The sequence below is a fragment of the Stomoxys calcitrans genome, chromosome 2 (genome assembly GCF_963082655.1).
Source record: "Stomoxys calcitrans chromosome 2, idStoCalc2.1, whole genome shotgun sequence".
Classification (NCBI taxonomy): domain Eukaryota; kingdom Metazoa; phylum Arthropoda; class Insecta; order Diptera; family Muscidae; genus Stomoxys; species Stomoxys calcitrans.
Genome location: NC_081553.1, coordinates 70865059 through 70879379, shown reverse-complemented (window position 1 = coordinate 70879379; position 14321 = coordinate 70865059). Strand labels below are relative to the sequence as shown.

At 40.3% G+C, this 14321-nt stretch overlaps 3 protein-coding genes across 3 annotated transcripts; 2 read left to right on the top strand and 1 right to left on the bottom strand.

The window, feature by feature from the left end:
• Window positions 1-3568: 3568 nt before the first annotated feature.
• On the top strand, window positions 3569-8494 carry LOC106086745 (omega-amidase NIT2). Its single transcript, XM_013251539.2, has 4 exons — window positions 3569-3752; window positions 3818-4324; window positions 4395-4628; window positions 8324-8494. The coding sequence occupies exons 1-4, from the start codon at window positions 3734-3736 to the stop codon at window positions 8407-8409; spliced, it is 846 nt and encodes a 281-aa protein (XP_013106993.1). The 5' UTR covers window positions 3569-3733; the 3' UTR covers window positions 8410-8494.
• Window positions 8495-8509: 15 nt separating this feature from the next.
• LOC106086743 (uncharacterized) lies at window positions 8510-10240 on the bottom strand. Its single transcript, XM_013251536.2, has 2 exons — window positions 10076-10240; window positions 8510-10008 (listed from the first exon to the last, which is right to left on the bottom strand). Exons 1-2 carry the CDS (start codon window positions 10104-10106, stop codon window positions 8654-8656), a joined length of 1386 nt encoding a protein of 461 aa, XP_013106990.2. The 5' UTR covers window positions 10107-10240; the 3' UTR covers window positions 8510-8653.
• Window positions 10241-12458: 2218 nt separating this feature from the next.
• Window positions 12459-13131, top strand: LOC106086731 (cytochrome c oxidase assembly protein COX20, mitochondrial). Its single transcript, XM_013251516.2, has 3 exons — window positions 12459-12537; window positions 12603-12790; window positions 12855-13131. The coding sequence occupies exons 1-3, from the start codon at window positions 12517-12519 to the stop codon at window positions 12967-12969; spliced, it is 324 nt and encodes a 107-aa protein (XP_013106970.1). The 5' UTR covers window positions 12459-12516; the 3' UTR covers window positions 12970-13131.
• Window positions 13132-14321: the final 1190 nt, after the last annotated feature.

Below are 14321 nucleotides of genomic sequence, written 5' to 3'. Positions count from 1 at the left end.
CAAAGTAGGCACTGTTCATTAAGATTTTAGATTTATCGAAGGCTCTTGATGAAGGTAGTCAAATCACGCTTTTTGAGGACATTGTTTTGGATTATGAAAAATGTATTTGAGTAGTTGCAAATGATATGAAAGTCAAAGCTACGTAGAGTGAAATAAGTAGTATCCCAGATAATGCGGTTATATCTTCTTCACATCCTCCCTGAAAACATTGAGATCGCATTATATACGGATAACTTCGACTCGTCGATAAGATCTGTGAATGTTTGGCCTGCAAAATTTTCTGCCACAATGGTCATTAGCCAGTTGAAAGAGGTAGTCGATGGCGTCACGCTTTGACCACTAACCATTCTATGCCATTGACATTTATTTCAAAGTCAGTCCTGAAGCAACTTGCGTTTTTTGCTTTTTTGCCGTTTCCTCCTTCTCAAGGTTTTCACAGTTCCTGCAGAAAAAGTTACCTGCGAGCTTTAATCTGTTTTCCAGACAGTGACCTGTCACGATAATTGAGACTTCTCTTCTGTATTTGTGCCTCCCACAAAAGAGCACTGGTCCAGTCCCTTTACGGAGGCTAGTTGTGTGGTCGGTATGTTTGGCGAGACCTATCAGGGATATATTTATCAGATCACCCAGATCGTAGAAGCTCCGCAATCCCAAGATAGAGGGTCTCTGCAAGCCTGGTCATGAGCAAGTCTCCGCTTAGATGTCGTTGTACATATATGTGCCTACCCTATTCCAGGTCCTTCCCTGTTCTTCTCTTCCATCTCTAAAACTAATGTAGGGTCTCATACCTTCTTACTTTCTCAACTTGCTAGGACATTACAATGGCCCAAATTGGCCGTCGAGTCAACGCACTTTAAAGGTGAATTCAACTTTACGCAGGTATCCTAATGATCAACCCCGTTCAGGGAGCTTGGCATATACACCTAAAAGGCAGAGCTAGTACTTTTTAGAGAAAGCTCGATGTTTTCAGGACGCCTGTCTTGCTAGGTAGGTAGAAGTTGGGGCTGGGAGCGCTTACGATCCTTATGGCGTTAGAACGATGTTTATGGCGTTGGGTATTCATCAAAGGCGGTTCGATTCCAATCTATGGATCTGCACCTCTGCAGGAGTCGTGGGTTCAATTCTCACCAAAGGCTTGGACTGTAACTGCTGTGTCACAAAATATACAAGAATTGATTAACCTAACCTGCCAATCGATCTCTAGTTGGACTTCAGGCACTGAGTTGGTATGCCCTCTGCAGGACGCTTATGGCTCTGGGCTTGGGCGGGCTCTTCGAGGCTCCAACTACCTGTCTCGATCTAATGGCTTTAAATCTGTATGTTAGATGTACATCAGCGAAGATCCCCGAAATTTTCTCGTTCTGAGAGGATTTAAGTGGAGGAGCGAATGACCCACCGGGTTATCATGGTATACATATATACAATTTGTAGGCAGTCAAGCGGCTGTGATAACTCTGACGTTAGCCCTATAAGATCAATATAGTTAAGTAGATGCTTTTTGTGTTCGGTTAAACTGAGACGCGAGCCAGGATGGTATCTCCGGTCAGTGTTGACTATGCTACTGAATTAATGAACCTACCCCTGTATGAACTCTTTGGTACGCCAGACGCATTCTACGATAACTAGAGAGTATAACAGCTCCGATTTGTATGGTGTACATCGCCATAACAAGAAACTCAGCTGGGGGCTACCGAGCGCGTTAACAGGCTGCGGATAGTGGAAGGTTTCGTTTACGAATTAGCTGCAACTGCAGTCGCGGACAATCAGCGGTATCAAGTGGGGAGTCCCAGAGAAAGACCGGCCGGCACAGGCTCTTGCTTAAATACTGAGTGCCTTGGTACTCGATAGGACAACGCAAATTGCGTCTTAAAATAACCTATGGCAATAACGTTACCGCGACGATCGGTCCTCAAGCTTGCTCACCCATTGAGCTTGACGAGGATCACTTCCTCCATATACAGATGCGGCTACAACAACAACATTGAAGACCCAGAGACCGCAAATAGGAGCCAGTGAACTGCCGTCGATGAACTTAGTGAATGCGAAGCCTTTCAAGACGTCACAGTCCGTGGTCCGTGCACGATCGGAAGGACGATGTGGATGTGGATTTAAAAAGGTGGTCTCAAGCGAACAGCTGTTAACAGCCGGCCGGGTTTGACCGTATATATTACTCATAAACCCACACGTATACACACACGCACACACATTTGTTGGCAAAACGACGATCAGCTTGATGGCAAGATGGCGGATTGCACCATACAATTTGTGGTTGTTGTACAAATGAGACCACCTTTTATTGTTTCGCCATGGGAGAGTGATAGTGGGCGGGGGGAAGACGACGAATGTTAGATAATTTCATTTGCCTTTGCCCGGCTTTCGTGAGTTTGTTCTGACTTAGGGGCATAGAATGGAAGACGATTGGGGACTTTGTGAGTAGCGATTTTCATTACTTTGAACGCACAATAAGCCAAATACTGGTTCGGTGTGTACCAATAGTGGCATGGCAAGGTTTTTTTTTTTTGTGCCTATATTTCCTTCAGGCCATACACACTGCCTTACTTTGTTGTCACGTCAGTTGGCACCCTTCAACCCCATTTACACTGCTCAAGAAATCCGGATTGATGGCTCACACCAGCTGATTTTGTAAAGGGAAAACTGATGGTTCATTCATTAAAACAGTTTAAATGATCAGCGTAAACACGTTTTCCCTTCTCTTTTCGTTTAACTGTCTTGCACCATACTGCGATGGATCTTTATCTGCATCCTTGTTGGTTTTGCGAAACTGGTTATATCTTCTAGAGTGAACACGGTGGGCCTAAGAAGTACGTATAAACTGCTAGCGATAGGGTTGCTAGACTCGTTTCCTCAACCTTATGTAGTCTATTATAACTACAGTGTACAAAACACTGCTACAACAACAATTGCAATAACTTGTTCAAAGCTTTAAATTAAAAGCTGTAAAAAATTTCTGTTTCCCGAAAATAATTTAAAAAAATTTCTTCATGCTTCTAATTGTTCTAAATTTTCTACGGCATTTGGTGAAGCATTGCAAATGCAAATTTTGCCCATGAACCTTCCACTAAGGAACAGGGGCAAACTTCTCACATATCAATGAGTGCAGTCCGATTCAAGTTTTAAGCTCAACGATAAGGGGCCTCCTTTTTTATAGCCGAGTCCGAACGGCGAGCCCCAGTACGACACCTCTTTGGAGAGAAGTTTTACATGGCATAGTACCTCACAAATGTTGCCAGCATTAGGAGGGGAAACAACCGCTGAAATTTTTTTCTGATGGTCTCGCCAGGATTCGAACCAGGCGTTCAGCGTCATAGGCGGACATGCTAACCTCTGCGCTACGGTGGTGAAGCATTAGTTATATTTATTTGATTTTCTTGAATTATTTTTGGTCATCCTTTTGATTCTTTTCAACAACAAAAATAACGGTAATCATTTCTAAATGAACGACAAATCGTACAATGCGAATTATCTTCGTTTCAGTTAACAGCTGATAAGCAAGAGTGAGGACGTTAACATTTTTCGCCGACTTGGAATTGTTGCGGTTTTTAAATTGATAAAAATTACTTAATAACTTGTTGATAATCTGCATTTATATACACAACTATACATATAATTATAAGTCTACAAACACACCAACATTTTATTATATCTTAATCGTACACTTATCTAAACCATAAAGCTCAACCGCAAAAAGTAAACAACAATTAAGCAAAGAATAATGAACGCAGCAAAAACTAGTAAGTCAGTGTCTGCTCTTGATCCAGTGGTGTTTGTTCACAATCGGTTTTCGCTTAATTCGCAGTTATGAGACTGGCTTTGTTGCAACTGAAAGGCTCCAAAGACAAGGCAGCAAATTTGCAAAATGCCTCACAAAAAATCCGAGAAGCTGTGCAGGGCCATAAACCCCGTTTGATAACCTTGCCGGAATGTTTCAACTGCCCCTATGGCACAAAATATTTCCGTGAATATGCCGAAACCATACCAAACGGCGAGTCATCCCAAACCCTATCAAAATTGGCCAAAGAGATGGGAGTTTACATTGTTGGTGGCACCATTCCTGAAATGGGTGACAATGATAAAATCTACAACACTTGCACTGTATGGTCACCCGAGGGTTCATTGATAGCAAAACATCGCAAAATGCATCTATTCGATATTGATGTTAAAGGTGGCATACGTTTTAAGGAGTCAGAAACTCTGACGGCTGGTAATGAATTTACCATCATTGAAATTGATGGTCATAAGATTGGCATTGGCATATGCTATGACATACGTTTTGAGGAAATGGCTAAGGTTTATAGGAATGAAGGTGATGAGTTGGAACATACATATGTGGGGTGATTTTTGTTAAACAATTTTAGTTTGTTCTTTATTTTTAGGTTGTGAAATGCTTATTTATCCTGGTGCATTTAATATGACAACTGGTCCTTTGCATTGGGAATTGTTGCAACGCTCCCGTGCCAATGACAATCAATTGTATGTGGTGACTACTTCACCAGCCCGTGATGAAACCGCTGATTATGTTGCCTATGGTCATTCCATGGTGGTTGATCCCTGGGCCAAGGTAGTCAAAAGTGCCAAGGAGGGAGAGGAAACTGTAGTTGTTGATGTGGGTGAGTATAGATGAAAAGGGGTTTAGCGAGATGCCGTTACAAATGGGACTTAAGCAAGTCAAACGGGTATGTCATGAAGAAATTCAAAATATACAAAATACATGATTTCACGAACACTAACAAGAGTCTTTAGTCCTAAGTTATGTAAAAATGTCTAAATCCAGGAACTCTACAAACTCCGGTGGGGTACGTCCGCAGTTATCTGTGTGTTAGTCCAGTAGGATTGGATCGCCGGATCGTAATTGAACCAGAACCACTCTGGTTTGCCGATGGAGGTCAATTTCCCCAGGTGCAATGGGAGGCGGTCATTCTCCAAAGACCACATTCAACGGATAGCTATTCACCACATCTGCTACCGTGTCCGCATGAATGTTGTCTAGGTCCGCTTGATCTAGTGGTTCTTCTTGTAGCGCTGAACCATCCGCTCTAGATCGTGTAAATCCACCTTAAGGCTTCTGGGCGGTGAATACCTATCCACAATATGATGATTTGGACAGTCCTTGCGATAACAGCCCAGGAGGTGTTGCTTGGGCAGCATGTAGTTTTACTTAGACCTTATTTAGGTCATTAGTTGTTGTTGCTGTAGCAGTCCTTGTCGATGAAGGACTCCACCGGGTCAATCCGTTACATACATCCGGCTGTCATGGGTTTGGTTTTTGTCCTTATTCGAGCAGCCTGGCCATTTAAAAAGATGGCAAGTGTTGTATGGTCATGTGGTCCCAGGTTACAATCGGAACATACTACAATATATTTAACACGGTGGCATAAATCCTCTGTAGAAGTTAAAGCTACGTTCCCTTGGTAGCTGTTCACTGCTTCTGGTACCGAGTCAACGTGAATGCTTTCTAAACCTGCCTGAAACGCCACATTATTTAGAGGATCTCACTTGTAGAGCTGAAACTCACGTTCTAGATCATTTAGGTCAACCCCGATATGTCTGGGTGGTGGATGACTGTCCACAGATGGTAACTGAAAAGGTCAATACCATGGCAGCCTAGGGATTGACCCGATGGAATCCATCATCGGCAAGGGCTGCCGCCTTGGTGTACAAAACACTGCTACAACAACTGAAAGGGTCTATGCGATAGCACCCCAGTTGATACCACTAAACAGCATGTAGTTGTGCTTGCGCAGGGATAGGATCTTTGTTTTTTGATGGAGGTGGTCCACATGAGATCTGAGGAGACAGCCTGTCGCAGTATGAAGGGCAGCACTCTAAGAGATCTAATGTTATTCCACTGTGTGTGGGTCATCTGGCGAGTCCACACCGGGTGTCAAATATGACATAAAATACTTCGGGATAGTTGGTGATAGAAATCCTCATGCCTTCGATCCTGCCATTTAACTGTCCATGTAGTAAACAGTGTGGCTTGAGAATTGGTGGCAGGTATCTTCAAATTTCTTGCAGCGAGATAAACGGCAAGATCGGTGATGTAAATGTTTAACCTATTGCAGTCTACGATGGTACCCGAAAGACCATTGTACGGACCATTGTACGATCATGGTCCGCACATGATACGATCTCGATGCTGTTTGGAGGGTGCGATCCCCGCCTTTATGAAGTTCCTTTTTTACTCCACGGCGCTTGGACTTCTTATCTTTAAATTCGACAAACGACTGTCGGCCACACAGTTAATTTATGATGGAAAGTGTTAGGCCCGGCTCGATGGATGTCCTGTCCTGACTGACGTGGCATGACTGACCTCATCAATCATATCGGTCATATTGCATGACCTGGCCTATTTGAGACCACGGTTAATAGGTGTAGTGATGACGTGCAAGGTAGTCATCGTGCTATACAATCTACGAAATCCATGCTAGTGTAAATGGAAATTCTCCAACTAGACTCGGGAGAAGAAGTCCTTCAAACGTCTTCACAAACTTTGAAGGAAGGGAGATCAGTACTGTTTTATTCGGATCCTTTCTAGGCTTCAGTACTGGAATCACTCTGCATATTTTCCAAGCATCGAAAACTATGACTTGCGGTACGCCTCAGTTCTTCAGCACACCGGCACCGGCTCTTATTTTAATACTGATATTACAAGGCGAGTTATTGGCTCCTTTAAATAACCAATGACCATCAGGTTCCCGCTCTTCGGCACGGCATAACTATGAGTACCATATGGACTGGAACTTTGAGCTCCGATTTACGTTGTGTTTATCGTTATCACGAGAAGTTTAGCTGGGAGTTTCGGGTCGCGGGTCGCGGTTATGAATAGTGGAATGCTCCATACGGTGTAGCTGTAAGTACAGTCGCGGACTATCAGCGCTATCGGTGAGAGGCCGGGTGACACAGGCAAATGCATATTTGTCCATGAAGATTCCATTAAGGAACAGGGGCTATCTTCTCACATATCCCTGAGTTCTGTCCGATTCAAGTTTAAGCTCAATGATAAGGGTCCTCTTTTTTTATTGCCGAGTCCGAACGCCGTGCCGTAGTGCGATAACTTCTTGGAGAGAAGTTTTTATTTTACATGGTACCTCACAAATGTGGAGAGCAGTGGGAGCGAATAACAACCGATCAACAAAATTTCTGATGTTCTTACCAGGATTTGAACATGCTACCTCACAAATGTAACCAGCATTAGGAGGGAATAACTACCGATGAACATTTTTTCTGGTGTTCTCGCCAGTATTAGTTATCCAGCCGTTCAGCGTCATAGGCGGACATGCTAACTAACCACTGCGCTGCGGTGGCCACCGGCTCTTCCTCAAATACTGAGCGCCTGTGATACTTGATATGACAAGACGAGTTATTGGCGCCCCTAAAAAACCAAAGTCCATCATGTTCCCGAGACAAACAGTCCTATGAGCATGCTCCGCTATAGGAGCTTGACGAGGATCGCTACCTCTATGTGCAATTATGACTACAACAACAACATTCCCGCGTCGTTCGGTACTATGGAGCTTGCTCACCTATACAAGCTTGACGAGGATCGCTACCGCCACATGAAAAAATGGCTACAACAACAACAGCAAGTGCAGTGAGCACGACACAGATTGGAACATTGAGATCAGATCTGTGTGGTGTTCATTGCTGTCACGAGAGGCTTAGCTGCGAACTACCGGGCGCGTCCACAGGTTACGGATTGTAGAATGCCCCATACAGATTAGCTGCAACGGCAGTCGCGGACAACCGTATCGAGCGGAGAGTCTCAGTGAGAGGTCGGGCGGCACCGGCTCTTGCACAAATACTGAGTGCCTATGATGCTCGATATGACAAGGCGAGTTATTGGCGCCTTTAAAAAACCAATGGCCACTATGTTCCGAGGCGATTGGTCCTTTGGACCGGAACGAGCTTGACGAGGATCGCCACCTCCACATGAAAATATGGTTCAACAACAACGATCTGAAGGGTGCGAGGAGGCTGGTGCAATGTCGGATGAGTCCGAGTAAACTGACGTCGTAGTTGTTGCTATAACGGGAACGGCGGTTGGTGTTGCAGGGAATACTAGTGAATGGACGGTACTTTTTTCTGGTTAGCGATGTAACTCAATGACTATAAATACAAAATTTTAGGGCGCTGTAAGTTAAAAGGATTCAAAACTGATCCCTTGGCCATTTTTAAACCAGATTTTGTACTTTCATATGTTACACCGAACATTTTGTGAAGATGGTATTGAAACACTATATTAATAATCGTGTAACCTTGGCAATGTGCGAATAACAAATTGAAACATTCTTTTTTATTACAGATTTCTCATTGGTTGAACAGGTGCGACAACAAATACCAGTTTACTCGCAAAGACGTGTCGACTTGTACAATACCACCAAGAAGTGATGGCTTTAAACGTTGCATTTGGTAGTCTTTTCAAGGAATTTGTTTATTTATATAAATAATGACGTCATTTTGGTTAAAGTTTAAATATTGCTTGTTTTTTTTTTTATTAGGACTAAAAATAAAAAGTAAAATAAACGATGCTATATAATATAAACAGAAATAAAAACGTTTTTTTTTATCGTTCAATTATTATGATTAATAAATTACATGCACCCACAGATATTTACCACCCACCTACGTTTGCTCACTCTGTCGACAATTTGTTGCTATCTACATTTTCAGCACCCACTTCGGGGGTAGGAGCTATGTATGGCCTTTGGGCTTGGCCAAATAAAGCTTTAATGGCTTCATCGGTGGCCATCAAGGGTTGACTTATAAATTCTAATGCCTGCACTGCATATTTCTCCGAATCACATAGGGGCGATGATGTAGCTGAAGATATGGACAAATCACCTTCGGGCATACCCACTCCGGAATGTAGAACCATTTGTTGCAGTATATTGAGGTTTTCTGCCGATAGCGTTATCACATCAGTTGCAGGCAAATTGAGATAACGTATCTTAGCTAAAAACTTCAAATTCTTTAGCATATCCAATTGCATTTGTCGTATTTGATGGGTAGAGTGTAAAAGTCTTTTTGTTGATTCATTAAGCATTTGATTTTTCTGTGTCAAATCGGCTTTCCAGCGTGCCAGCTCCTCCACCATTACACTACTGGCTAGAAACTTGGAACGCCAAACCTCACATTGTCCGGCCAGAAACTCGATTTGTTCAGTATGTGTGGTTAAATTTTTGGCGGTATCCAGCAATGCGCGAGCCAACTGCAATTTGTCTTCGGTCAAGAGATTGACACGTGTCAAGAGATCTTCACCCACCGAGGCTACCAAAAGATTTTTCAGTTCAGCATTAACCTGGGTTTGAAATTTAAATTGGCCCTGGAAATAATCTCGTTCCTCCTTGGCCTTTTGTAACTCTTCACGCAATTTTTCCACTTCCACACAGTCCACAATAGGCTTTTCCAGTGGGTCAGATGTAGCCAACTGCTTTGCTGTGGGAGTATCTTGCATTTCTTGACTTCTAATGGTGGACATTTGGGACACCAATACCCCTATGTCCAAGTTGTTGCGGTTTACCTTCACCGACCTCACCGAATTCGGAGTAACTGAACCACTTGTGGCCTTTGGCACAATAGGATTAACAGCACCAGGATATGGTTCGTAGGGTATAAACTTGGGCGGCTTAGTTTTCTTATGTTCCGGCACTGCATTAGTGGTATCCACCATTCGCGGTCTCATCATAACCAATTCACCCTTAGGAACTACCGGCTTAAGGGATCTGGTCACACACTCTGGTCTCCTATAGAGTGTATGTAGGCCTGGTAAGGGCAAGCCACCATGATTGGCCTTACCGCTGCTGGATCCGCTGGAAGACTTTCGTGTCTTTTGTTTATTGTCCAATGCACTTATTGATGCTTTTCTCGTTGCCTCTTCATTCGTTTCCTCGATTTGTGTGCCCTCTTTATTTTGTTTGCTATTGTCTGGCTGCGTTTGTTCGGCCACTTTCTCCTGCAAATCTTCCATACCATCTCCACTTGTCCGACCTGGTTTCGTTAGCAATAAGAAAAACGTTATTTTACACCATCAAACTCTTGCATTTGCTTTGCTTACATTTTTCCAAATCCATTAGGGCAACCTCCATTTGTTAAAACAAAGTTGTTTAAATATCTTGGACCTGGTGTTTGTTTAAAGCTAATATCGGGGCCCTAATCACAAAAAAAAACAGTAATTGTGACTTGGCTGTCGTGTACAATTGTAACAACAAATGTTGTGTTTTTCTTTTTGACAGGTCATAACAACACAGCAGCACAATGTTGCCAATAAAGCGTTTTTTTAAATATAACAAAAGCAAACATATAAAGTAACGTGTCAGGGTATTAAATTCTGCGCTTTTATTATTGAAGTTGTTGTTGCAGCAGTGTGTTGTACACCGAGGCGGCAGCCCATCTGGTACGTACGGCCGGCTGCCCAAAGCTGATTTAATAAGGTGGTCTCACGCAACAATTGTTAATAGCCGGCCAGGTTGGACGGTATTAAGATGTCTGGTTTCTGTTTGCATTCTCTTTGCTGTTATCTTCTTACTCGCATATTCTCTGCTCATTTACGCACACGTATACACACACGCACACAAATTTATTTGTGTGTGTTGGCAAAACGTCGATCAGCTTGATGACAAGATGGCGGATTGCTCCATATTATTTGTGTTTGTTGTAAAAATGAGAACTCCTTTAATTGTTTCGCCTTAGGATTGTTAAAGTATTGAGCCAAGGTTGATTAATAAAGGTGGTTTCGCGCGAACAGCTGAAAACAGCCGGCCCGTTTTACGGTATTAAGATGTCAGCTTGGTGTTTTCATTCATTTCTGCTTTCAAAACACACTAACAATCATTGAGTATTTCAAGAACTGAACTTTTCGTTTAAAAACACAACATTGTATGAGACAATTGAGAACTGAGTAAAACAGATAACAAGACACCAAGACGACAACAAAATGAGTGTATGCAAAAAAAGAGCCCTTCAGCAAAAAGAAAGACTGATTCAGATTTCAGTGAGTACACGTTGTAAATGCATGTATTAGGGTACATTTTGCTGCAGTAAAGTATTTTTCTTGTCGTCTGCTTTCGTAGTACAAAATTCGTACGAAGACAACGTGATTGATTTGACAAAAGTATGGGCAAATACACACACGCGTAGTTTTTTTATGTGGGAAAACAAACTGTTTGCAATTGATTTGTGTGACCAGTTCATCTTTTGAAAATGACAGAGAGACGTTTTCATATGACTCAGTGTGCAGCTGGTGATTTATCTTATCTCACTGCAGCGGCGATGAATTCAAGATAAAAATACTCCCAAGCACTGACTGTTTTTCAAAATTATCTATTCAATATTTGTTCGTTTTGCACTATCTTCAGTAGTATTGAAATACAGTTTCAGTTTATAAAAAAAAATTGTTAAAAGAGTGATGCGATTATCATAGGCACTTCTTCTGTAAAATTTGAAAAAAAGTATAATTTTCGTTAAAATGTAATTTGTATTAAGATTTCTTGTTTGTTTCTTTTTGTTATTTCAGGAATGCTTGCAAAACTATTTTTCATTTTTCTATATTGCCCTGGAGCCAAACTGCATTGAAATATTTTTGGAAAATGCCAAATTGATTGCAATTTTCCTCGAACCATGATTTTCGCTGAAAGATTTTAGCAAGCGTTTTATTGTTGCAAAGAATTTCAATAATGAATGCAAGCATAAGCTTATTCGGCAGGGTCTATTTCTGTTTCAATCATCTGAACCAGTGATGGGCACACTACCGCTATTGAAAAGACCAATCTTTGTTTGTATGAGTATCATCAAACATCAACTAAACAAAATAGCTTTGAAACAGAGTCAGCCAACCTAAGCAACACGAAGTTATTTATACTGTCCCTGTGCTTGTTTCTGTTCGTTTTGCTAAGGCCCGCGGGCTTAGGAATTTATGTGCGAATGTATATGCTGCTCATCTATGATGGGGACGCTGAATATGGTCACCAAAATTTCAACTCGTTCGAATGACAAATGTGTTCTGCAAGTGTTCAATAACTCAAATCGGCAGATCGGTTTTGTATCTGAGATATATTGGGATATGAGTACAGGTATTAACAACAACATATTGAGATAGAGATTACTATCTGTCAAAATAAGTGATTAGTGGTACTCTGATTTTGACTGTGTTACAAATTCGCGCCATCTTTAGTTGCTTGTGGTTCTTAAGTATAAAACACACACAACCAAAACTCATCACTGATAGTGCACTTCGCCAGGAAAAGTTGTACTCAGCTGTTTAGGGTTCACTACCTGGGTTAATATGTCTTTCTTCGTACTAACCACACCATGTGGAGACCCCATAACGGCTTTTTAAAACCGCTATTCTGAAAGGTTTGCCATTACAAATCCATTGACATCACTTGCACGCAAACACATGTTATGTCTAATGTCAACGTACAGTCCTCTTATTTTGGCATTCTAAATATTTACTTTTTTCAGCAGCAGCAAAAATTGAAACAAATACGTAACACGGCAATGGAGGAGGAACCAAAAAAGGTTTGTTTTAACATAAAATGCGATAACTAATGGAAAGATATGATAATGACTAACCATATTTGCAGGGCTTGACATTATTTGGCCGGGATGTTTCACAAATACCCTGCTTTCGCAGCAGTTTTATGTATGGCATTAGTGGAGGTGTCGGCATAGGTTTACTAACCTTCTTGGCCACCTCTCGCACAAAGTTTTCCACACATGTTGGCTTTGGAACATTCTTTTGTGGAACAATAGCTTACTGGTCATGGTGCAGGTAAGTTGTTGGATAATTTTTGTAGTTATCTGGGATGTATAAAGAGAATAAAATTTGTTTGCAGATATCAATGGTCTGTGCGCCGGTTTGAGTATGCCCAGCTGGAAAGAGCAATGAAGCAGCAAACCTTGTATGAAGGAACAGAGGTGGAAAAACAATTGGACTTGAAGTCAGCGTAGCATTTTATTAAGGGGCTGGAAATTCTTTATAACGTTTTTTTTTTGTTGGCTGTTATTTTTTTAAGTGAATTTTCAAGAATTGGAAGTATTTGTTGATAAAAAACCACCACTAGATACATAAAAATACGGTGTTGTGATATGTTGGAAGAATTCATGAAGAAACCTTTTATGTTTCCAATAATAAGGCTTGGTTCGGCTTTAGGTATTCACGAGGAAAAGAAGATGGGTACAATGAAAACCTACAACAGAGTAATTCTGGGAAATATTTTGATTTAATCGGTTAATAGAAAATTTTGTCGAAATTTTATATCTATAGAAAATTTTGTCAAAATTTTATTTCTATAGAAATAAAATGTCAAAATTTTATTTCTATAGAAAATTTTGTCAAAATTTTATTTCTATAGAACATTTTGTCAACATTTTATTTCTATAGAAAATTTTGTCAAAATTTTATTTCTGTCGAAAAATTGTATTTTATTTTATTTCTATAGGAACTTTTATCAAAATTTGCAATAATTTTTTCTATGGGAAATTTTGTCAAAATATTATTTTTTCTATAGGAAATTTTCTCAAAATATTATTTTTTCTATAGGAAATTTTGTCATTTTATTTCTGTAGGAAATGTCAAAATTTATTTCAATAGAAAATTTTTCATAATTTTTTTCTTTAGGAATTTTTTAAAATTTTTGTTTCTATAGACAATTTTGTCAATATTTTATTTCTTAGAAAATTTTATCTGTTTAATTATTTTAATTGGTTTCAATTCTGCACAGACTTGTTAGCGGTTTTTTGCTTGAATAATCCATTATAAACCATTAAGGGTGGTGAGTTAAACGTTCATATGTAGATGTCGCCATAACTGTCATAGTAACAGTTACTCAATTAAAAGAGAACTTATGGTTGAGGAATTGGCCACACTTGCAATAGCTACGACACAAACCTTATAAGCTTATGTTATACCCGATGTTAAAATAACAAGTGTTATACTACTTTCATTAAACTCACCTATAAATCAGGAAAGATCCCTTGCTTCACTTACACATATACATCAAAACATTCTATGTATTCATAAACAAACACTGATGGGAAGATAGAAACTTGGGCTTGGAAAAATTTTTGCACTTCTGTTTTATCTACAGTCATTGCCACAGTGGTTATTAAATATGCTGCACTTTAGAAGATGCATTTTTAATAAAATTCTGTATTGGCTTTTGACTTTGAAGAAATAAAAATTTTGAAGAAATAAAAAGAACAAAATTAATTCTTCATAAATAAAATTTAGACAAAGTTATCTATATAAATAAAATTTTAATAAAATACTTTATAGAATTAATAATTTTACAAAATTTTTT

Excerpts from the sequence above, each read along its gene's own strand:
- LOC106086745 (XM_013251539.2), top strand. Across the intron at positions 4,325-4,394 it reads TAAGGTTTATAGGAATGAAG|GTTGTGAAATGCTTATTTAT; the intron begins GTGATGAGTTGG and ends CTTTATTTTTAG. Across the intron at positions 4,629-8,323 it reads AACTGTAGTTGTTGATGTGG|ATTTCTCATTGGTTGAACAG; the intron begins GTGAGTATAGAT and ends TTTTTATTACAG.
- LOC106086743 (XM_013251536.2), bottom strand. The coding sequence starts at position 10,106 with ATGGAGGTTGCCCTAATGGATTTGGAAAAAT. Across the intron at positions 10,009-10,075 it reads CCTAATGGATTTGGAAAAAT|GTCGGACAAGTGGAGATGGT; the intron begins GTAAGCAAAGCA and ends TAACGAAACCAG.
- LOC106086731 (XM_013251516.2), top strand. The coding sequence starts at position 12,517 with ATGGAGGAGGAACCAAAAAAG. Across the intron at positions 12,538-12,602 it reads TGGAGGAGGAACCAAAAAAG|GGCTTGACATTATTTGGCCG; the intron begins GTTTGTTTTAAC and ends CCATATTTGCAG. Across the intron at positions 12,791-12,854 it reads GCTTACTGGTCATGGTGCAG|ATATCAATGGTCTGTGCGCC; the intron begins GTAAGTTGTTGG and ends ATTTGTTTGCAG.